At 42.6% G+C, this 23172-nt stretch overlaps 1 protein-coding gene across 1 annotated transcript in view; it reads left to right on the plus strand.

Annotated features, from left to right (window-relative positions):
* Positions 1 to 23172, plus strand: part of ANXA3 (annexin A3) — a 71355-nt gene that overhangs the window by 23684 nt on the left and 24499 nt on the right. The window contains exons 3-6 of the mRNA XM_055588881.1: positions 3259 to 3346; positions 10305 to 10399; positions 13924 to 14037; positions 18008 to 18098. Coding sequence (XP_055444856.1) covers positions 3259 to 3346; positions 10305 to 10399; positions 13924 to 14037; positions 18008 to 18098 — 388 coding nt within the window. The remainder of the gene's footprint in view (positions 1 to 3258; positions 3347 to 10304; positions 10400 to 13923; positions 14038 to 18007; positions 18099 to 23172) is intronic.

Below are 23172 nucleotides of genomic sequence, written 5' to 3' on the forward strand. Positions count from 1 at the left end.
CTGACACAGAAGCACCAGTTGCTGTTCAGTCGCTCAGTCGTATCCGACTCTTTCGGACCCCGTGAACTGAAGCACACCAGGCTTCCCTGTCCTTCACCATCTCCCGGAGTTTGCTCAAACTCACGTCCATTGAGTCAATGATGCCATCCAACCATCTCATCCTCTGTCATCCCCTTCTCCTCCTGCCCTCAGTCTTTCCCAGCATCAGGGTCTTTTCCAATGAGTCAGTTCTTTCCATCAGGTGGCCAAAGTATTGGAGCTTCAGCTTCAGCATCAATCCCTGCAATGAATATTCAGGATTGATTTCCTTTAGAATTGACTGGTTTAATCTCCTTGTTGTCCAAGGGACTCTCAAGCTTCTAAAACATGAAGTGTCTAACACCTCATTTCTAAAGACCATTATTTCATCTGTCTAGAGTAGGTCCTGGTCATATGCATTTTAATCAATGAAAAATTAATCAGTCAATCTCTGAAAGAAGTGGAAAATTTTATTCAAGCCAGATTGAGGATTATGACCTGGGAAGATGCTCTCAGAAAGCTTCAAGGACTATTCTGCCCACTAGAAGTCAAAGCACAGGTGTGTTAAGTTTTTTGAGACAGAGAGCTGTTCCTTAAATGACGTATTATTGACAGTTCACACAGTTCACAATCCACATCGGCAGGTACAGTGTTGCGTCACCATGACCTCTTCCAAGATCAAGGAGAAGAATGTTATCTTTAAGAAGCTGTCCTGTTGGTATTGGGAGAATGTTGCTCTTTATGGCTGAGCAGGTATTCCTGCCAATGGGCAAGGTCTGTTCTGTGCAAAATGAATTTACACAGTGCGCAGTGCTGGGGAGAGAGGAGGCCCAAGGGCAGAGAAATTTTTATGTGTGAATTTTGCTCATCTTGCCATAAAATGTGAATTTTATTTCACAGAAGAATCAGCCCAGGTGGTGCAGAGACTGCATTTTAAGACAGACAAGGAAAGGGCTGCAATGGTCAAGACAGATTTCAGATTCAGATTCTGCTGCTTAACTAGCTATGTGGACTTGAGCAAGTTCTCCAATCTTCTCCCCCTGCGGCCCCCCCACCCCACCGCCCCGCACAATTTGGCTGTTTCTTTTTAAATTTATTTTTTAAATTAATCTTTTTTGGAGTATATTGCTTTACAATGTTGTGTTACTTTCTCCTGTACAGCAAAGTGAAACAGCTGTACATAAACATGAAAAGTGAAAGTGTTAGTTGCTCAGCCGTGTCCGACATTTTGCGACTTCACGGACTGTAGCCAGCCAGGCTTCTCTGTCCATGGAATTCTCCAGACAAGAATACTGGAGTGGGCTGGCATTCCCTTCTGCAGGTGATCTTCCCGACCTAGAGATGGAACCCATGTCTCCTGCATTGCAGGCGGACTTTCTGAGCCGCCAGGGAAGCCCCAGACATATACATATATCCCCTCTTTTCTGGATTTCCTTCCCATTTATTAATAGGTCACCACAGAACACTGAGTAGAGTTCCCTGAGCTACACAGTAGGTTCTCATTATCACCAGTCTTCTTAATTCTTGGTCTCTCGTATGTGATATGGGTCATTCTTATTCACTGGGACCATTATACAGGTTATATAGTTAATGGATTTTAAAAATGCCTGGCATAGTGCCGGTCACAAAGCACTCAAAAGCACCAATATTGTGATGGTTCTTCTAAAATGCCACACAGGAAAGGTGGACAGATAAGATAAACACCAAAGTTCACAAAGGACTAGAACTGAAATGAAGCCAACTGGCTGTGTGTTAATCCGTAAAACGCTTATTAAGTCTTGAAGAAAGAGAATTCTCCAAAGATTATGTTGAAGTGACTGATTCCTTAGAGGTGGTTTAGATCGGGTACATTCGTGACTAGTTTCTAACTTGGTATAATCACTTTCCAAAAATTTTTATTTATTCATTTATTTGACTGCCCTGGGTCTTCACTGCTGTGTGGGCTTTCTCTAGTTGCAGCGCTCAGGCTGCTCAGTGCTGTGGCTTCCCTTGTGGAGCACAGGCTCTAGGCCCACAGGCTTCAGTAGTTATGGCTCATAGGCTCTAGAATGCAAGATCGGTGGTTGTGGCCCTTGGGCTTAGTTGCTCCATAGCACGTGGAATCTTTCCGGATCAGGATCCAATCTGTGTCCCCTGCATTGGCTGGCAGATTCTTATCCTCTATACCACCAGGGAAGTCCTGTACTTACTTTTTTAGTATCAAAACTCTATTTTGGACACCTTAAGGTAAAATGATGTTGGATTGTATTGAAACAAATTATTCAATCAAAGCTACTGAATCAGCAGACTATCATTTTTTACTGTCAGTACATCAATTTTCCATTCACTTTCACATGACAAGATAATGTCCTTTCATGAAAATATTAAACACTTCAGGAGGTCCTAAATGAAACATCGTAACACAAGACAACAGAGCCGGTATTATTCAGTAGTAGGATGGGAAATCAGTTTAGGAAGAAAGCAGTATTATTATAGACAGGTTTTTATTCAGAGATTTAAGAAATGCCATAGAAGTGCGTGTTTACTTAGATTTTTCTCAATTTCTCTTAAGCAATTTTAAGAAATTTTATTCCTTCTATAGAATAGTCTTTCCCAGCTTACTGAAAAAATTTTAAATTATGTGCTTAAAATTAGTATTATGGCATGTTTTCATTTCCATGCTGTTCCTGAAGACCTGTGTCATGGAGCCTTCAGAAGATAATTTATTCGCCACAATTGTACTTCCATTAAACAAAGCCTAAGAACAGACAGTCCTAATGGGGTTTTCATTTATGGATCCTTTGGGTAGGGTTCCCCAGGGAGGATGGTCAACATTAATTAAAACATCTTGAGGCCTGTGAGCCGCAATTACTTCGTGAGATGCAGTGAAGAGCTTTGAATAATCCCATGAAAACAGAGGATGCAGGAAATTCCTGCTTTCTCATCGCTTTCATGAAGATGCATCTTTTAAGCAAATATTCTTCAGAGTTACCACAATTGACATAATTCATTGCTGTAGGGAACAAATGTTTTACATTTTCAATTTGTTACCCAGAAAAGGAGAGGCCTTTTATATGGGGTAGTTGCCATGTTGCCTGCGTATCCAAGCCAGGAGAGTCTTGAACCACCCCTGAAGTGATAAGAAGGTGTGCAAATTATGGCTTTGTTATGAGTTTCCAGTAGGCATATGGAAATAAGCATGTGTACTATAAGTAAAGATGTCACTTTGAACTGGTGGGACTGTCCGTTATTTCTTTCTAGGTTGGAAAGCGAGGGACAATAAGAGATTATTCTGGCTTTAACCCATCGGTGGATGCTGAAGCGATTCGTAAGGCCATCAGAGGAATTGGTGAGTAATGCTTTACAATTTCTTTCTTACTGTTGAAGCAGATCAGGAATTTAAGCTAAAAGTGCTTAGGTTCAGGTTGCCCAAGTCGCCTTTTTTACTTAATTAGAGAAATTGTAAGGCACTTTAAAAACTTGTGAAGAGCAAAAGTATAGGGTACCCAGTCTACATGTGTGTGTATGTGTGTGTGTGTATTTTTTTTTTCCACGACAATCATATGAGGTGGAGACTTTTATTTTCTTTAGTTTACAGATGGGGGAACTGCAGCTCAGAGGTGTTGAGTCATTTTCCTAGGGTCATACATGAGTGGCAGAGCTGGGATTCAAACCCATGATTGAAATACCAGGTTTCTTCCAGTGTACCGTGCTTTCACAACACCAGGAGAGTGTCAGTGGGGATAGGCATGACCTTTAAGAGGTATTTACGTTTTTATTTATTTATTTTTATCTACGGCTGTGCTGGATCTTCGCTGCTGCGCACTGGCTTTCTCTAGTTGTGGCGAGCCGGGGCTACTCTCTGGTTGCAGCAGGAGGGCTTCTCATTACAGGCTTCTCTTGTTGTGGAGCACGGGCTCTAGGGCACACGGGCTTTAGTAGTTGTGGGGCAGGTTTCCCTACGGCATGTGGGATCTTCCCAAACTAAGGATTGAACCAGTGACCCTGGCATTGCAAGGCGGATTCTTAAACCACTGGACCAGTGGGGAAGCCCAGGAACCCAGTTTTATCCAGTCTTAATATTTGCCATGTTTATTTCCTACTAAACACTTGCCATGGCTTCCCGGGTGGCGCTAGTGGTGAAGAACCCGCCTACCGATGCGGGACACTGACCGAGCAACTAACACTTTCACTTCCAAACACTGCCACGACCGTCACTGCTATCAACAGTCATCATCATTACCACCGTGAGTCATTACAGACACGGTCCCTTCTGATTCTGTCTGGATCTCATTCCCACCCTATTCTCTAGAGATAAACAACATTCTAAATCAGAAATATATTTCCATGAAACTTTTAATTCTGTACTCCGATGTACGTACATATTGTTTTGCATGGGCTCAAACAGTATAAATTGAAATCCTACAGCAGGTATTCTTCTACAACTTATTTTTTATCCCTTAGCATTATGTTTTTGAGATTTATCCATGTTGATATGTTTAGCTCTAGTTCATTAATTTTAACTGCAGAGTAGTCTATTGAATTACTATGTCGTAAGATGGAAATAGTGATGGAACTTTTAAATTGCCTACAATTCTTTTCTATTACAGTATAAAAGTATTGCACTGAAATAGTTGTGCTTATGTCTTTTGTGAATGTTTGCTAGCATTTCTCTAGAATATAAATTTACTAGAATTTTTGCCAAACTGCTCTCTCAAATGAATTTACAAATTAGCATTCCTACCAGCAATATGGTTTCCCAGGTGGCACAACAGTAAAAAATCCGCCAGCCAATGCCAGAGACACAGGTTCCATCCCTCCGTCAGGAAGATCCCCTGCAGAAGGAAATGGCAACCCACTCCAATATTCTTGCCTGGAAAATCCCATGGACAGAGTATCCTGGTGGGCTGCAGTCCATGGGATCACAAAGAGTCAGACGCAACTGAGCGACTGAGCACACACAGGGCACCAGCAATGTAAAAGACTTCCTCTTGTTCAGTATTCTCATCCATACTCGCTATGATCATCCAATAGAGTGGGTCTAAAAATGTACCGCATTCTATTTCCTTCCTCTCTCTTATCCCTCATTACAGATGCAGTTAAGCATCCTTTCTTGTATATTTGCTTCCTTTCCCATGAATTACTCCTCCATACCTTTTATCCATTTTTTGGTTGGGTTGTGTTCTTTGGCTTGGCAAGAAAGAATTTTTTAATTTATTTTTTAAAATAAATTCTGGGGATGAAACATTTTTTTTAATTACAAGCTATGAAAACATCTTTTCTCAGAATGTGATTTCCTTTTCACATGGCCTACAGTAACTTGAATCGAATAGAAGTTTTAAATTTTAGTGAAATTAACTTTACCAATATTTTTTGTAATAACTTATACTTACTGTCTTTTCTGTGGTGAGCACATAAAGATACCCTGCTGTATTTTCTCCCCCAGATTTTACAATCTTATTTTTCACATTGAGATCTTTAATCTGCCTGGAATAAATGTTTGTGAATGGCATTTAAATCTAATTTGATTTTATGTGGCTGTGCAGCTGTCCCGGTGCCACCGATTGAAGAGTTCATCCTTTCCACACTGATTTGTAATGCCACCACTGTCTCATAAGCTTTGCTATTTTTCTGCTCTCTGTTATATTGCATTGGTCTGTTTGCCTCTCCCCATCTTTATACAACACTGTCATAACTACTATTATTATTTTATAGCGACACTGTTGTCTAGTAAAGCAGGACTTTCTCTCCTTGGCTCCTTGCCCTCTCCTATAAATTTTAGGGTCAGTGTGTCAAGTTTCATGAATTATACTATTAAGGTTTTATATAAGTTTAATATTATTGTATTTCTGCCTGTTTAGGGGTTTTTTTTTCTTTCTATTTTTAAATGAAAGTCATTTCTTTACTTCTTTGTTTCCCTATTTCCACACAGTGTTGAATAGACTTTTCCATGAGGCTATTGTCAAACTGAATGAATTCATGGTCTTTAAATTCTCTCTGTTGTCTTTCTTCCTTTACATTGTGTTTCTTCACAGGTTTGCAGACCCACTCTGAGGAGGTTTTTGTTTGTAAAACCAGGTGTCGAGGTGGCATTTGCCTTAGGGACGTGTGAGATCCGGCCTCTGAACCATGAGGCCTCTTGGTTTAATTTCTGGTCTTGAGCATTTGCAGAAACAAGAGAGGAGAGACTGCCTGATGTACAACCTACATGTGATTGCAGGTGGTTAGTTCTATCTGGAGTCTAGGGGCATAAGGTATAGAGTTGCAGAGAAGGGGGTGGGAAATTAGAAGAGAGACATGAGGCAAGAGCTGGTGGTGGTGGTTTAGTCGCTAAGTCGTGTCCGACTCTTGTGACCCTGTGGACAGAGGAGCCTGGCAGGCTACAGTCCATGGGATTCTCCAGCAAGAATACTCGAGTGGATTGCCATTTCCTTCTCCAGGAGATCTTCCCGACTCAGAAATCAAACCCAGGCTCCTGTGTCGTAGGCAGATTCTTTACCAACTAAGCTACAAGGGAAGCCCAAGCTAGGTCTGAAGAAACTGGTACACAAGCTAAGGAGCTTAAGCTTCATCCTGAAGATTACAGAGAATCTTTAGGATTTCTATCAAGGAATTGATATGATCTGATGTGTTTTAAAATTTTAGTTAAGCAGAACTCTACAGTATGAATTATAATGGGATCAAGTTAGGAGGCTATTGAAGTTTCCAGGTAAAATATGATGAATGCATAGTAGCAGAAAAGAGGACAAATTCAAGAGATTCAGTTGATTGCTACAACATAAAGAGTAGGGAAAAGAAAGGAGTATAGGATGACTTGGGAATCTTTGCTTGGATGACTGTATCTATTCAGTTCAGTTCAGTTCAGTTGCTCAGTTGTGTCCGACTCTTTGCAACCCCATGAATTGCAGCACACCAGGCCTCCCTGTCCATCACCAACTCCCGGAGTTCACTCAAACTCATGTCCATTGAGTCAGTGATGCCATCCAACCATCTCATCCTGTCGTCCCCTTTTCCTCCTGCCCCCAATCCCTCCCAGCATCGGAGTCTTTTCCAACAAGTCAACTCTTTGCATGAGGTGGCCAAAGTATATTGGAGTTTCAGCTTTAGCATCATTCCTTCCAAAGAACACCCAGGGCTGATCTCCTTCAGAATGGACTGGTTGGATCTCCTTGCAGTCCAAGGGACTCTCAAGCATCTTCTCCAACACCACAGTTCAAAAGCATCCATTCTTCGGCACTCAGCTTTCTTCACAGTAGATTGTATCTGTAGTGGTATCATTGACAGGGAACATAGAATGAAAGACAAGTTAGAGAGGAAATAGAATAGAATGAATAGTATAGAATTAAATCCAGTGGAATTAATGCAAATAGAATCCAAATAGAATGAATGCACCCTGGAGCAGCTGAGTTTGAGACACTTGTAGTTAGAGGTGTTCAGTCATGCACCTGTCCAGATGCCATGACAGGTCTGAGTTGATAATCAGATTCACAGAGCACAATAAGAATTTAATCTAACTTTGTTTGCTTAACTATATAGAGAATACAAGACCAGAGATCCACTGGGGCAGCATCTTCCACTGGGAGGCCCAGCAGCTAGTCAAATACAGTTTCTTTTGCCCCATCATTCATGTAGAGTGTGCACCGCTGCCGTGGACAAGTGGGACCAAGGCGTGTATGGATCATGCAACATGGGGAAGATGAGCCTTGAGTTCCAGCTGATCTTTTATACCATTCTAGCCAACTCACAGCCCCCAACCCAGGGGTAGTCCTCTACCACAAAGGAGTAGACACAACTTCCAACAATATCTTAATACTTAATTACTAAGAAAATGGTGACGTAGAGGTCATTTTCATGCCAGGCACGCATCAACCCTTTCAGTTCAGTTCATTTGCTCAGTCGTGTCTGACTCTGCGACTCTATGGACTTCAACACACCAAGCTGCCCTGTCCATCACCAACTCCTGGAGCCTACTCAAACTCATGTCCATCGAGTCAGTGATGCCATCCAACCATCTCATCCTCTGTTGTCCCCTTCTCCTCCTGCCTTCAGTCTTTCTCAGCATCAGAATCTTTTCCAGTGAGTCAGTTCTTCACATCATGGGGCCAAAGTATTGGAGTTTCAGCTTCAACATTAGTCCTTCCAAAGAATATTCAGGACTGATTTCCTTTAGGATGGACTGGTTGGATCTCCTTGCTGTCCAAGGGACTCTCAAGAGTCTTATCCAACACCACAGTTCAAAAGCATCAATTATTGGGTCAGCTTTCTTTATAGTCCAACTCTCACATGATGCTGAAGCTGAAACTCCAGTACTTTGGCCACCTCGTGGGAAGAGTTGACTCATTGGAAAAGACTCTGATGCTGGGAGGGATTAGGGGCAGGAGGAAAGGGGGATGACAGAGGTTAAGATGGCTGGATGGCATCACCAACTCGATGGACGTGAGTTTGAGTGAACTCTGGGAGTTGGTGATGGACAGGGAGGCCTGACGTGCTGCGATTTATGGGGTCGCAAAGAGTCGGACACGACTGAGCGAATGAACTGAACTGAACCCACATCCATACGTGACTACTGGAAAAACCAAAGCTTTGACTAAACAGACCTTTGTTGGCAAAGTAATGTCTCTGCTTTTTAATATGCTGTCTAGGTTGGTCATAACTTATCTTCCAAGGAGCAAGCGTCTTTTACTTACATGGCTGTAGTCACCATCTGCAGTGATTTTGGAGCCCCCCAAAATAAAATCTGTCACTGTTTCCACTGTTTCCCCCTCTATTTGCCTTGAAGTGATGGGACCAGATGCAATGATCTTAGTTTTCTGAATGTTGAGTTTTAAACCAACTTTTTCACTCTCCTCTTTCACTTTCATCAAGAGGCTCTTTAGTTCTTCATTTTCTGCCATAAGTGTAGTGTCATCTGCATATCTGAAGTTACTGATATTTCTGCCAGCAATGTTGATTCCAGCTTGTGCTTCATTCAATCCAGCATTTCTCTTGATGTACTATGCTGCTGCTGCTGCTGCTGCTAAGTCGCTTCAGTCATGTCTGACTCTGTGGGACCCCACCAGGCTCCCCCCGTCCCTGGGATTCCCCAGGCAAGAACACTGGAGTGGGTTGCCATTTCCTTCTCCAATGCATAAAAGTGAAAAGTGAAAAGTGAAAGTGAAGTCGCTCAGTCGTGTCCAACTCTTCGTGACCGCATAGACTGCAGCCTACCAGGCTCCTCCGCCCATGGGATTTTCCAGGCAAGAGTACTGGAATGGGTTGCCATTGCCTTCTCCTGATGTACTCTGCATATAAGTTAAATAAGCCGGGTGACAATACTTGATGTACTCCTTTTCCTATTTGGAACCAGTCTCTTGTTCCATGTCCAGTTGTAGCTGTTGCTTCTTGACCTGCATACAGATTTCTCAGGAGGCAGATCAGGTGGTCTGGTATTCCCATCTCTTTCAGAATTTTCCACAGTTTGTTGTGATCCACACAGTCAAAGGCTTTAGCATAGTCAATAAAGCAGAAGTAGATGTTTTTCTGGAACTCTCGCTTTTTCAGTGGTCCAGCAGATGTTGGCAATTTGATCTCTGGTTCCTCTGCCTTTTCTAAATCCAGCTTGAACATCAGCCCTTTACTTGTACTTAAAACAGGTAGTTAAGTATATGGGTCTGAAATGCCTGAAAAAGGTATGGACCAGTGGACATAGAAATACATGTTTTGGGTTAAACGATTTGGATTAGGTTCAAATTCTTGCTGTGCCACTTAAAAGCTGCACGACTTTGGCAAATGAGGTGAGTTTTCTAAATGTTTACATCTTTATCTTTAGAACAATTTAATCATACCTACTGCCCTGGGCAGTAATAACTATGACAATAAATAAAAGGTGCCTAGTGTGTGGTAGGTTCTCAATTAGCATCAGTTCCTTTTTTCTAGAGAAAAAAAATGACTTTGTATACCAAATATGGAGATAAGAGAAAGATAGAAGGTGAAATGACAGTAACCGAACCTCACAAGGATGAAAAAAACCTACTTCAAAAGCAGCGTGATCCTTGGGCTTCTTCCTCTGTCTGATGTATGGATAGGAATATTTGAGCCATGATGGCTTTCTTCCCCTAAAACTATCCAAATAAAGTTAATTTTCTTTCCTCAAAGCCAGAGAATCAAAGATATAAAGATGCCAACCTGATAAGACCTGGAAATTAGAAATTAAAATGCCTTCCTCTCTGCATCTGTTTCAGACAGTTAATCATCTTTCTTTTGTTCATGACAGATACATTAAGCATATTTGGGTTGATGGTGAATACAATTATTTTCGTCTCATTTAGGGACCGATGAGAAAACAGTGATCAGCATTCTGACTGAGAGGACGAATGCACAGCGGCAGCTGATTGCTAAGGAATATCAAGCACTATGTGGAAAGGTACGGTTTCCCTAACGTAACAGGCAGTAATGAGCGAATCACCGATGGAGCAGGGCTGCTCCCACATGATGATGCCCCCAGATCTTTGATTTCAGGCCAAGTGTAACAGAAAGTGCCCAGTATATCCAGTCAATAGCCTGGAATAGACTTGGTTTTTGCCCTTAACTGTCTGAATGGCCTTGGACATGTTATTTGACCTTTCTGGACCTCAGTTATCTCCACCACTGAAAAAGGAGGGTTGCCTTGGATCAGTGGCTCTAAATCAAGGATGATTTTGCTCCCCAGTGGCTATTTGGCAGCATCTCCAGACATGCTGATTGCCACAGCTGGTGGGAGAGGAATGTTGCTGATACCTCATGGGACAAGATCAGAGAAGCTGCTCAACATCCTTCAATGCACGAGACAGTCCCCACAACAAAGAATCATCTGATCAGTTATCTGATAATTCCTGTCTTAGGTGATCGTCAATTTCTCTTTCAGCTTTAATATATTTATGTAATTATCAATTTTTTAATTCATTCAGTGAATGAAAACTTACTAAACACCAGAAGTTTTATAAGAACTCTTCAGGAACATTTTGTGTGTCTTTTCCATCTAGTTTTTTGAGTGTTGCGTTTTAGGCCAGCTTTTTCACTCTCCTCTTTCACCTTCGTCAAGAGGCTCTTTAGTTCCTATTCCCATTATGCCATTAGTGTGGTATCATCTGCATATCTGAGGTTATTGATATTTTTCCCAGCAGTGTTGATTCCAGCTTGTGCTTCACCCAGCCGTGCATTTCGCATGATGTACTCTGTACAGACTTGAAATAAGCAAGGTGACAATATACAGGCTTGACGTACTCCTTCCCCAAATTTGGAACCAGTCCGTTGTTCCATGCCCATGTTGCTTCTTAAGCTGCATACAGGTTTCTTAGGAGGCAGGTAAGGTGGTCTGGTATTCCCATCTCTTTCAGAAATTGTTGGATCCACACAGTCAGAGACTTTAGCTTCATTTAGTCAATGAAGCAGAAGTAAATGGCTTTGGGAATTGCCTTGCTTTTTCTATGATCTCTTTAAGAAAATTAGCAGTGACTACAGGACTGGAAAAGATCCTCTCCTTTCCAGTTCATATCAAATTTGGCAATTTGATCTCTGTTTCCTCTGCCATTTTTAAATCCAGCTTGTACATCTGGACATTCTCGGTTCATATATTGTTGAAGCCTAGCTTGAAGGATTTTGAGCATTACCTTGCTAGCATGTGAAATGAGCATGGTTGTGTGGTAGTTTGAACATTCCTTGGCATTGCTTTTCTTTGAGATTGGAATAAAAACTGACCTTTTCCAGTCCTGTGGCCACTGCTGAGTTTTCCAAATTTGCTGGCATATTGAGTGCAGCACTTTCACAGCATCATCTTCACAGACTTGAAATAGGTTAGCTGGAATTCCATCACCTCCACTAGTTTTGATCATGGTAATGCTTCCTAAGGTCCACTTGACTTCACACACCAGGGTGTCTGGCTCTGGGTGAGTGACCACATTATCGTGGTTATCTGGGTCATTAAGACCTTTTTTGTACAGTTCTTCTGTGTATTCTTGCCACCTCTTCTTAATCTCTTCTGCTTCTGTTAGGTCCTTGCTGTTTCTGTCCTTTATTGTGCCCATCTTTTCATGAAATGTTCCGTTGGTATCTCTAATTTTCTTGAAGAGCTCTCTAGTCTTTCCCATTCTATTGTTTTCCTCTATTTCTTTGGATTGGTCAATTAAGAAGGCTTTCTTATCTCTCCTTGCTATTCTCTGGAACTCTGCATTCAGTTGGGTATATCTTTCCCTTTTTCCTTTGCCTTTTGCAAAGGGAAATGCTCTAACGTAATTTTTATTTTTAAAAGATTATTTTAGCTGCCTGGATAATGAACTGGTAAGGGAAGAGTAGAAACACAACCCAGTCAGGCTGTTGGATCCAGAATCAAGAGGGTGTTGTGACCATCCACAGGCAGCCGAGGCATCACCCAACAATGTTCTCCCGGCCCACGGCTCCATTAAGACACCCTTCTCCGTGTTTCCTCTGTGTGTGTGCTCAGTTACTCAGTTGTGTCCAACTTTTTGTGACCCCACTGACTGTAGGCCACTAGGTTCCTCTGTCCATGGGATTTTCCTGGCAAAAGTACTGGAGTGGGTTGCCATTTCTGCCTTCAGGGGATCTTCCCCACCCAGGGACTGAAACTGCATCAGTTTCTTTACTCCGGAGCCATTGAGGAAGCGCTGTGTTCCCTTTATCAGATATTTCATATATTACATGGAAATTTTATCTTTGACTATTTCTGTTTTTCCCTTTAGGTACAGTGTCCTAGGGGTAAGGATTGTGTCTAACTCATCATTAAGTGCCTGGCATAGAGCAGGTACCCAGTAAACACTTGTCAAATTAAAAGAATTGCCAAGCTTCTGGCCAAGGCAACATACCCATGTACAGGGAATGTGAACGATCCATTGGCCTTTCAGGATTTCCAAAACACGGCGGAAGGATAGAGGGGAAGGATGACAACCACGCCTCACAGTGGGACGGAAGGAGAGCCTGTGAAGCAAGATCTGGTAGAGGACAGATGGGTTGGAGTGTAGCTGTTGAGGAGGAAACCCCTCCTGATCACTACAGCGGCTCCATTCCATTTGTTTTGGCAGGAGCCTACCCCCACTGGGCCCCCAGGGTCACGGAAGATGTTGGTCCGCACCCAGATGGTCATAGCAGTCCGGTGGGCTGGGTGAGGGAAGAGGATAGGGAAGGAGCCCCGTAATTCACACTCAGTTTTAACTGGAGGTGCCCCATTCCGCCTGTCTTCTCAGTGTCTGCCAAACAGCTTCAGGCTGGAGATCATCAAGAGCAGGAAAAATAATTATTCAGTAATATACCTTTGGCTATTAAAAACAGAAACCATATTACTTGCCCTCAAGCAAGGGAGATGGATTGGACTTAGGTAACGTGTGAAAACACTGCCGAAAGAGGGTATCAATAAGTAAGGTTCCCCTGTTGCCACATTTCTAGTTTCCCCTGCCCTTGTTGCCAGAAAACCGCTTTGGATGCCTCCTGGTCCCATGCTCCGAGCAGAGGCAAATGACCACGCACTGTCTTCCCTCATCTTCTCCCTTCGAAGCTGTTTGGCAGACACTGAGAAGCCAGGCGGAATGGAGCACCTCCCGTTAAAACTGAGTGTGAATTACGGGACTCCTCCCCCATCCTCTTCCCCTCACCCAGCCCCAGCGCTGAGAACATCAAGAGCCTGGGAAATGCATTTTAATAGACAGTTCCTATCTGTGCCCCTCACAGGACCTCCTCCACTGCCTTCCCTTCAGGAAACCATCTATAAAACAACATTTTGGAAGCAGTCATCAAATGCAGATTAATAGCCATAGAAGTATTTTCACCATTTCTCTTTATCTCCTGTGGATGTACATGTTTTTTGTCTGAATTCATACATTCATGTTCTTCTATTACTAGATGACTTTGGAGGAAGAGAAGGGGTTCATGATTTTCTCTTTCTCTTTCTTTTAATTTCAGGAACTGAAAGATGACTTGAAGGGTGATCTCTCTGGCCACTTCAAGCATCTCATGGTAGGCCTCGTGACCCCACCGGCAGTGTTTGATGCGAAACAGCTGAAGAAATCCATGAAGGTACGAGCTCTGCACAGGCCGTTTCTGCCTAGGATTTGATGATCAGAAAGAGTCTTTCTTCCAGCGCACTCTTGAGCACGTGCCTAGTTGCTCAGTCATGTCCAACTCTTTACGACCCTGTGGGCTGTAACCCGCCAGCCTCCTCTGTCCATGGGCTTCTCCAGGCAAGAATACTGGAGTGGGTTGCCATTTCCTTCTCCAAGGATCTTCCCAACCCAGGGATTGAACCTGAGTCTCCTGTGCCACCTGCATTGGCAAGCGGGTTCTTTACCCCTGAGACACTGGGGAAGGCCTGCACCCTTGAGGTATGGGAGTCAACGTGATGGATTTGGAGATTCCATGCTCTCCAGTTGTTAGAACAACCCTGAAATGGGAAGCAGTTGTGGAACCTTAAGCCCACATGTTCCTAGCCTGAAAGGATATTGTCCAATTTTGGTTTTTTGACCTGAGGAGTCAAATTCTCTATTTTGTTGTCATTGAGAGTTAGTGGCCCCATCATTAACCCCATTGCCTAGGCCCCAAAACTAGAACTATCCTTGATCCCTCGCTTCATCTCACACTTCAAAGCTACCTTTTTTTTTTTTCCAGAGAAGCTCAACTCTCTTCTTAATTAAGGCTTTTTGACTGATTGAATTAGGCCTGCTTAGAATATCTAAGATGCTTCTCTATGAGGTTGATCGATAATGGACTGTAACTGCAAAATACTTTCACAGCAACACTAGATTAATGCTTGATTGAATAACTGAGGACTGTAGCCTGGCCAAATTGACGCATAAAGCTGATCATTACAGCCTCTCCTCCCCTGCCCACCACCCCAATTCACTGCTGTAGCTGTCTTGGCTTTCTTGCTGCTCTGTGGACGTTCTCAGCTTATTCCTATCTTGAAGTCTTTATACATGATGTTCTTTCCATCTGGAACACTATTCTTCCAGATATTTTATGTTAATTCACTCAGTTTAATTTTCTTAATTGCACCTATTACCATCTAAAATTATCTTGTTAATTTTTTGGTCCATTTACATATTATTTTTTCCATCCAATGAACAGCCAAACTTTGATCATATCAGGGAACCTCATCCCTTTAGGAATCTCCTCCAGTTCTAGAGGAAAGCCTGTGATGAAATAGATGTTTGACATACGAATGAGTTCCGAGAGTGAGTTTGTAAAGTCCAGTTTGTTCATAAATCCAACAAGTTAGCCTAGGTACCCAACTCTCTGATTTATAATACTGTTCACACAAATAATACATAAAAAACAAACGCAAGGAATAGAACAGTTTTAATCTTACAATATTAATACCTTGAAAAGTACAGTAGTACAGTACAAAAGTTGGCATACAGGAGCGTGTTCGAGTCTTTGAAAGTTTGCAGCTTTAAAGTTTGTGTGTAGGGGACTTACTGTATTTGTTGACCTGAAGGAGGGGAAGGAAGAAGTCTAGTTCTGAGGCAAGACCATCTTCTCCTTCCCATCAGAGATAATCACTTTCTTTTCTGTGAAAGAAGTATCTGCTGCTGCTGCTGCTAAGTCGCTTTAGTCGTGTCTGACTCTGTGCGACCCCATAGACGGCAGCCCACCAGGCTCCGCCATCCCTGGGATTCTCCAGGCAAGAATACTGCAGTGGGTTGCCATTTCCTTCTCCAATGGGTGAAAGTGAAGTCGTTCAAAAAGAAGTATAGTTACCCCACAAAGTAGATGACAAGAGGTACAGGCAATATATTGGGTGAAATGCTTGCGAAGGATAAAGAAGAGACAGAGCAGGGCAGGTGGGGTGAAGCTGCTGACTACAATGCAAGTGTGGCACGTGTGAAAGGAGAGGGGGAAGGAAGGAGGCTCAGACAGGAAGAGCCTCTGTCTACAGCACTGCTCTGACGAAGCCGTGGCAGACTGATGGGGAGCCCTGAATAAGGTGTGCCCCTTGGAGGAGTCTTACATGGGGTGGAATGGTGGCCCAGCTTTGGTTCCCCTTCCATGCTCAGTCATAGCTGAAAGCAGCCTGGAGAGACCATGATCTTGGTGTGAATTTTGTGGCAGATCCAAAGGTTGGAAGCTATCAGCCAGCTACATTCTTTGCAGCGTGTTCTCCTGAAATGAAATCTCAGCAGTGCGTTTCTGTGGCTGCTACAAGGGGGACAGCTTAGCAGGTGAAATGGTGAGAATTAGATTAGCCAACAAGGATTAGAAATGTTCCCTCTATGTAAATCCAAAGGAAGCCATGCATAGCTCAGTGTCATGGCACCATCATCGTCAGACCCTCAGCCTTGAGGTTCCACCATCTTCAGCCTGTAGATTGCACTTCTTATCTAGATGGCCGCTCAACGTCCAGCCATTACACCTTTATTAAAGACAACTGAAAAGAGTCAAAGACCAAGAAGTGTTCATCTTTTCTCTTTACGGACTCCCAGAAATTGTACGTGAGGCATCACATATTTTCATTTCACGGATCAGAATTTAGTTATATAGATAAACCTAGCTCTAAGGGAAGCTGAGAAATACGGTCTTTTTTGGGTGCATGTGTGCTAAGTTGTTTCATTTGTGTCCACCTCTTTGCAACTCCCTGGACTATAGCCCTCCAGGCTCCTCTGTCCATGAGATTCTCCAGGCAAGAATACTGGAGTCGGTTGCCATGCCTTCCTCCAGGGGATCTTTTCCAACCCAGGGATCGAACTCACATCTCTTGTGTCTCCTGCATTGGCAGGCAGGTTCTTTACCACTGGGCCATCTGGGAAGCCACTTTATTTGGCTAGCTTTGTGCTAAGTTTAAAAATGGGGATTCTGTCAACGATGAATTCTGATCAACAATGATAAAAGAAATATTGGATCTGCTCAATTTTGCTGTAAACCTAGAACTGCTCTAAAATGAATCAGGAGCTTGGGATTAACATATGCACACTAATGTATAAAAGATAACCAGCAAGAGCCTACTGTATAGCCCAGGGAGCTTTACTCAACATTCTGTGATAACCTATATGAGAAAAGAATCTGAAAAAGAATGTATATATGTTTATGTATAACTGAATCATTTTGCTGTACACCTGAAACTAGCATGACATTGTAATCAACTATACTTCAATAAAGTTTTAAAAAGAAGGAAAACACCCCCCCCAAAAAAAGTCTATTAAAAAATAATAAAATAAATAATTTGAAAAGGAGATCTGTTGGGGAACCACTGGGAATCTTTGTCACAGAGGGACACGATTCAGCCTCTTTTCTTACACTACCTTGACCTGCTTTGGTCAAGTGCTAGTGTAAATGGCTTCTGCAGTGTGACTCAGTGACCTCAATATAAACCAAGACTCAGAAATCACTAGCCTCTAAACCTGCTGGGCTCATGGTCCCATACAATATGGAGGATTTAGAAACCTCCCCAGTGAAGAGGATGATGCCTGCTGACCAACGCGGTGCATTGGCACAAGGATGAACTCATTCAAAAGAACTGCAGAGCCCTCTCTAAATACAATGACACATTTGAATGCTCACTTCTGATCCTGAGTGATGTAAGCTTTCCCTCGATATACTCTTTCCTCCTGGAGTTAGTCAATGAATTTTTACACTACAGCAGGACATTTTCTTTAAAATTTTAATGTCAGTTAACTTTAGATGATTCCTGTTATTTTAATACTATAATATACAGAAATTTTAAATACTGGTTTAGAGAAAGTGATTGACTAAAAACGCTTCTTTTCTTCCGTGTAAAACAAGATATTAAGATGGAAGTGCATAAAGCTGAGTTTTTAAAGTGTTCTAAAAATAGTTTTCCATGAGACTTCCCTGGTGATTCAGTGGTTAAAAATCTGTCTTCCAATGCAAGGGAGATGGGTTCGATCCCTGGTCTGGGAACTAAGATCCCACATGCTGTGGGGCAACTAAGCTGGTTTGCCATAACTGGAGATCCTGAATGCCACAACTGAGACCCAGTGCAGTCAAATAAATAAATATTTTTTTAAAAAATAGTTTTCCTTTTTCTTTCTAGGGCACGGGGACAAATGAGGATGCATTGATCGAAATTCTAACCACTAGGACGAGCAAGCAAATGCAGGAGGTCGGCCATGCCTACTATACAGGTGATCTTGTTTTCTGCTTATACCTTTACCGCTGTTCACACCTATATGAGCCAATGCTCTTTCCCCCCAGAAACCCACCAAGCTCTTCTTCATGAGTGATTTTGAGAAGGCAAGAGTATAAACAGGAGGACACATTCTAAAATGGGATAAGGACTGTGGATTTTTCAGAGAACATTTTAATATGATCTGAGCTAGAAACTGCTCTATAGCAATGGCATTAATGCTTTGCATGTAAACATTACAACTCTAGTGGATTTTGCTCTCAGCGATTACTGCTTAATTGAATCAACCATTTTCATCAATGGAGGAGACTCAAATCATTGTATATTCATATGACATGCTAAAAACACTGGGCTTAGCCCCATGATTTTTGGTGTGGGAAATTGTGTGTGTGTGTGTGCGCTCAGTTGTGTCTAACTCTTGGTGATCGCATGGACTGTAGCCTGCCAGACTCCTCTGCCCATGGAATTTTTCAGGCAAGAATGCTGGAGTGGGTTGCCATTTCCTACTCCAGGGCACCATCAAGACTGGTGGCGTGAAGGACGTACTGGGAAAAGTCTGGGAGGGTCCCAAACACAGCGCTTGCAGGTCTGCAAGATGCATCCCCCTCCCAGCACAGTGATGTATCAATTTAACTGCCAACCAGGGAGGTTCACTTGGTCTTTGGTGTCTGGGGTTTTCAGTGGAGTTTTATTACACATACCTAATTTTTTTTTTTTTTTTTTTAGAAACTAAGCAACAGAACATTTTACTTACTTATTTTTGGCTGCACTGGGTCTTCATTGCTGCTCACAGGCTTTCTCTAGTTGCAGCAATCGGGGGCTACTCTTGGTTGTGCTGCATGGGCTTCTCACTGCGGTGGCTTCTCTTGTTGCAGAGCATGGACTCTAGAGTGTGCAGGCTTCAGTAGTTCTGGCACATAGGCTTAGGTGCCCCATGGCATGTGCGATCTTCCTGGACTGGGGATCGAACTCGTGCCCCCTGCATTTCATTGCACATGGATTCTTACCCACTGGACCACCAAGGAGGTCCTACACAGGCATGACTGACTGACTCCATCACAGCCATGTGACTGAACTCCATCTCTAGTCCCCTCCTGCCCACTAGAGGTCAGGCTGATATCACATGGTTCAAAGCCTTAACCCTTTAGTCACCAAGTTGATCTTCTGGTGTGACCCAGCGCCATCTGGAGTCATCTTGTTAGCATAAACTCAGCTGTGGTTCAAGGGACCCTCCATGAATAACAATGATGTTCCTATTGGGGGGATTCTGATTGTTTAGAGGTTAGCTGCAAAAATCAAGGGACAGTGACCAGCCCAATTCTTATTAAACAGCAGCTCCCTGTCACCTCCTCCAAGTACCTTAAGGGAGCCATGGTTTCTATGGTTTTGTATCATGGGAGGTTTTGCAGTAGAAGAGAGCAAAAGGAGGGATATACCAGTCCCCAGGTGGGTGTTAGAGTTTACTTTGAGAGTTTCTCATTAAAATGTAGATCCCTGAATGACAGGTGACTATTTTATTGTTAATGTGCTAATCAGGTCTAGTCAGAAAACCAGAAACACACTAGGTGCTTAACAGAGAGAATTTTAATATCAAGAATTGTTTAAGCACCTTCTGGAAAACTGAAAAAGTGAAACAGAAACACAGGGGTAGCTCAGAAGTGTAACCCTCAAGGCCGAGACAAGATTAGGGTTTTTAGAAACTAGATCAGAGGAGGGTGCTGGTACTTTCCGGGGTTGGTACTGGGTTGGCCAGAAGTTTGTTCTGGTTTTTCTGTAATGTTTTATGGGAAAACCCAAACAAACTTTTTGGCCAACCCAGTGCTTCAGGGGTTCAGAGGAGAGGCCTCAGAAATTGGAGTTCAGATTTCCGTGGAGGGGAAGGGGGCTGCATCTCGCTAGGGCCAGCACCTCCAGGGGCATGTAAACAGGTGACTTGTTCTAGGAGCCTGGAGCCAACTGCTGCTGTCTGGGTGAATCTCTTCACCGGGTTGACACTGTCCTTCCTTCCTCCTCCTGCCTTCCATCTGATCTCCCTCTACTCCCCTCCTTGGTGGAACCTGAGAGGGAGGTGGGGTGGGGGGACAAAAGAGAAATATCATTTGTCAAGTCCCACCCCTAGCTCCCTCCACGAGTCAAGGATTAGAGGGGCAAATTTGGGGTAGATGAGACCGTTGCTCAAAAATAGGCATAGATGGGTACATGGTGGGTGTTTAATGTCTTTGATTCTCTCAGTTCAACAAGATGTACTTGTAAAAAATCACCAGACCCCGGGGCTGTATCCCAAGATGCTGTGTTGCTTTTTGGTATCTGTTAGAAGAGTTACCACTCCATGAGTTGACTGACCCCAAAATTCTCCCTGAAGTTCAGCATTTATTTATGTACAAACAGCCCAGCGGTATAATCTCTATGAAAGGGAAATTTTTGTCTCTTTTGCTCTATATTTTATCTCCAGTGCTCAGAATATTTATTGAATGGATATCCTTAAGATTGAGATAGGGGACCTCAAGAGCCAAGTGAATGGGACTATTGTTTTGCAAATATGACAAGTGATCCTTGTTCAGAGTTACCAGATGCCCCGGTATCTGTGTGAGTTAAGCTCTCTGAAGCTAGAAAGAATTGAGCTACATCTAGGTTCCCTTGCTAAGTAGGGATTCTTGATACACAAGAATTGAAAGAAGGAAATAGTAAAAGAAGGAACAGAGCTAGAGCCAGTGGTCTCAATCACGTAGAGCCAAGCTGGTACAGGACACAGAACTTTCCTAGGGACTTAGCCTTCCAGTCACCCCCTTTGCATCAGGCATCCATGGCTCCCCTGCACATCTCCATCCAAGCAACTCTTTCCCCTCCTTCTCTGCCTCTACTGTTCTTGAAGAGACCAAGTAACATCTCTTCACTCACCACATGCTGTGTGTCTTCTCAAGGCTTGCATTTGCTCACGGTTTCTGATTTTTTCTTGGCTTCAGTTTTATGCTTTATTTCTAGGAGTCTTTCTACTTCATTGTTACTTTTTTTAAAAACTTCTATACGGCTCACTCTGTAACAAAGAAGATTCAGTGAGCTCAGAAAGGTGCTTTCTTTTGGGCAGAGTTCTCCCACCAGGTCACCTGGTAGGCTGCTGGCTACCTCTAGTCAGAGGCCAGCCCTGTTGCAGTCAGCTGTAGTGAGAGCGATGGTGTCATATAATGTGAAACAGTGACCTATGTATTAGAAATCCATCAGACGAACTGTCAACATGGCCCTCATAAAGGGACCAGGTATATGGAGTAGCTTGTACAGTACAATGATACAATAACACTTCAATGAACAGAGATCTAAATTCTGAACTCTTCCCAATATTTTAAAGTCAGTGGTGCATGAGAGAACACTGAATCAGGAATCAAGAGCTCTAACTTCTGCATTATTAAGACAGTGTATTTGTTTTTCTGTACCCTACTGTGCCCCAAAATGCATAAAGTAGTTTTCAACTTTCATGGAAAAAATTTTCATATTTTTAGTCTAATTTCCTGCAAAAAATACCTGGAGTAAAAAGGAGGTGTGGGAGATTACATGAGACCCATCTAGATAATTCTAATATTATAAAATACTTCTCCAAATTCTAACAAATCAGAGCATCATCCTTAGGTTTGATATTTTTAAATTAAAAATTTTTTTCCAAGAGTGAAGGATAGATGTAACAATAATATATGAGTGTCAGGGAAAATGATGCCTACTAAATGTTAATATTACTTAGATAAATAATCTGTATTTATAGTGGATTTTGTTTACTTGAATTGCTCTGGAAAATTATAGATTTCATAAAAGAGATTTACTAAAATCATACTGAAAAAATTTTTGTCTCAACACAGTTCTTAAGATTAGATGATCTCAAATCATTTTCTTTTTTTAAATTTGTTTTTGGCTCCGCTTGGTCTTTGCTGCTGCACTCGGGCTTTCTCTAGTGGCAGGGCATGGGCTTCTCATTGCAGTGACTTCACTTGTTGCAGCTCATGGGCTGTAGATCGTGGGGTCAGTGGCTGCAGCACCCTGCAACTTAGTTGCCCCTCGGCATGTAGGATCTTTCTGGACCATGAATCAAACCCATGTCCCCTGCAGTGGCGGGTGGATTCTTAACCACTGGGCCACCAGGGAAGTCCTCATATCACTTTCTATAGTTGTCCTTTACTGATTTAAAAGGACAAGTATTCATATGACTGATTTATAGAGTCCTTGAGAATGAGGCAGGCAGTTCAGATAGCCCCATGGTGTCAGCTGCATCCAGGTGTACAGGTGGCTCCAAGAGAAATGCTACCCCGTGGATGGAACAGAACAGAGTTTTGAGATGCATTGAACACTGCACATCACAGGCTATGTAAAAGGGGCTATTAACATATGTGAACACACAGTTGGCATTTGTTACGTAAAAACAGTATGTTTTAGGGTAGCTTTCTTACTTTTGAGAGCTATCAAATAAAGCAACCTAGCTGTATGCATTAAGATTAGAGATAGGTTCAATACAGCAAAAATAACAGTGGCTTAAGTAAGGTGAACATTGATTTCTTTCATATATAGAAGTGTGGACATAAGCAATTCTAGGACTGGTGTGATAGCTCCTCAGAACTTTCAGGAACCCAGACCCCTTCCTGCTTATTTTTATGCCATCACTCAGAGGTAGTTCTTCACAGACCAAGATGGCTGCCTGAGCTCCAGCAATCAGTCTACACACCAAGGAGTAGGATGGAGGAAGGCACGAAGATGGACATGAGCCATCACTAAGGAGATTTCCCAGCAGTGTCCTAAAGGTCTGCCTACATTTCATGCCAAGAGGAGAGCTGAGAATGTGGTCTAGAAGCTCTGTGTACTATGTCTTGCTTAAGGCCAGGTTTCTAGTCCTATGGAAGAAAGATGTAATAGAAACTGGAAATCAAACTAATAGCTTAGCCACCCTAGCTTTCTCACTATACATTTCTTAGTACCGTAGTCAGATGAAATGAACCATGATTTGATCCAGAATGGCAGCCTTTTTTTTCTTTCTGTTCTGTGCTACTACCACACCACACACTATAGTAATAGTTATAAGAAGAATTTATCTATTG

Source organism: Bubalus kerabau, chromosome 7 (genome assembly GCF_029407905.1).
Source record: "Bubalus kerabau isolate K-KA32 ecotype Philippines breed swamp buffalo chromosome 7, PCC_UOA_SB_1v2, whole genome shotgun sequence".
Classification (NCBI taxonomy): Eukaryota; Metazoa; Chordata; class Mammalia; order Artiodactyla; family Bovidae; genus Bubalus; species Bubalus kerabau.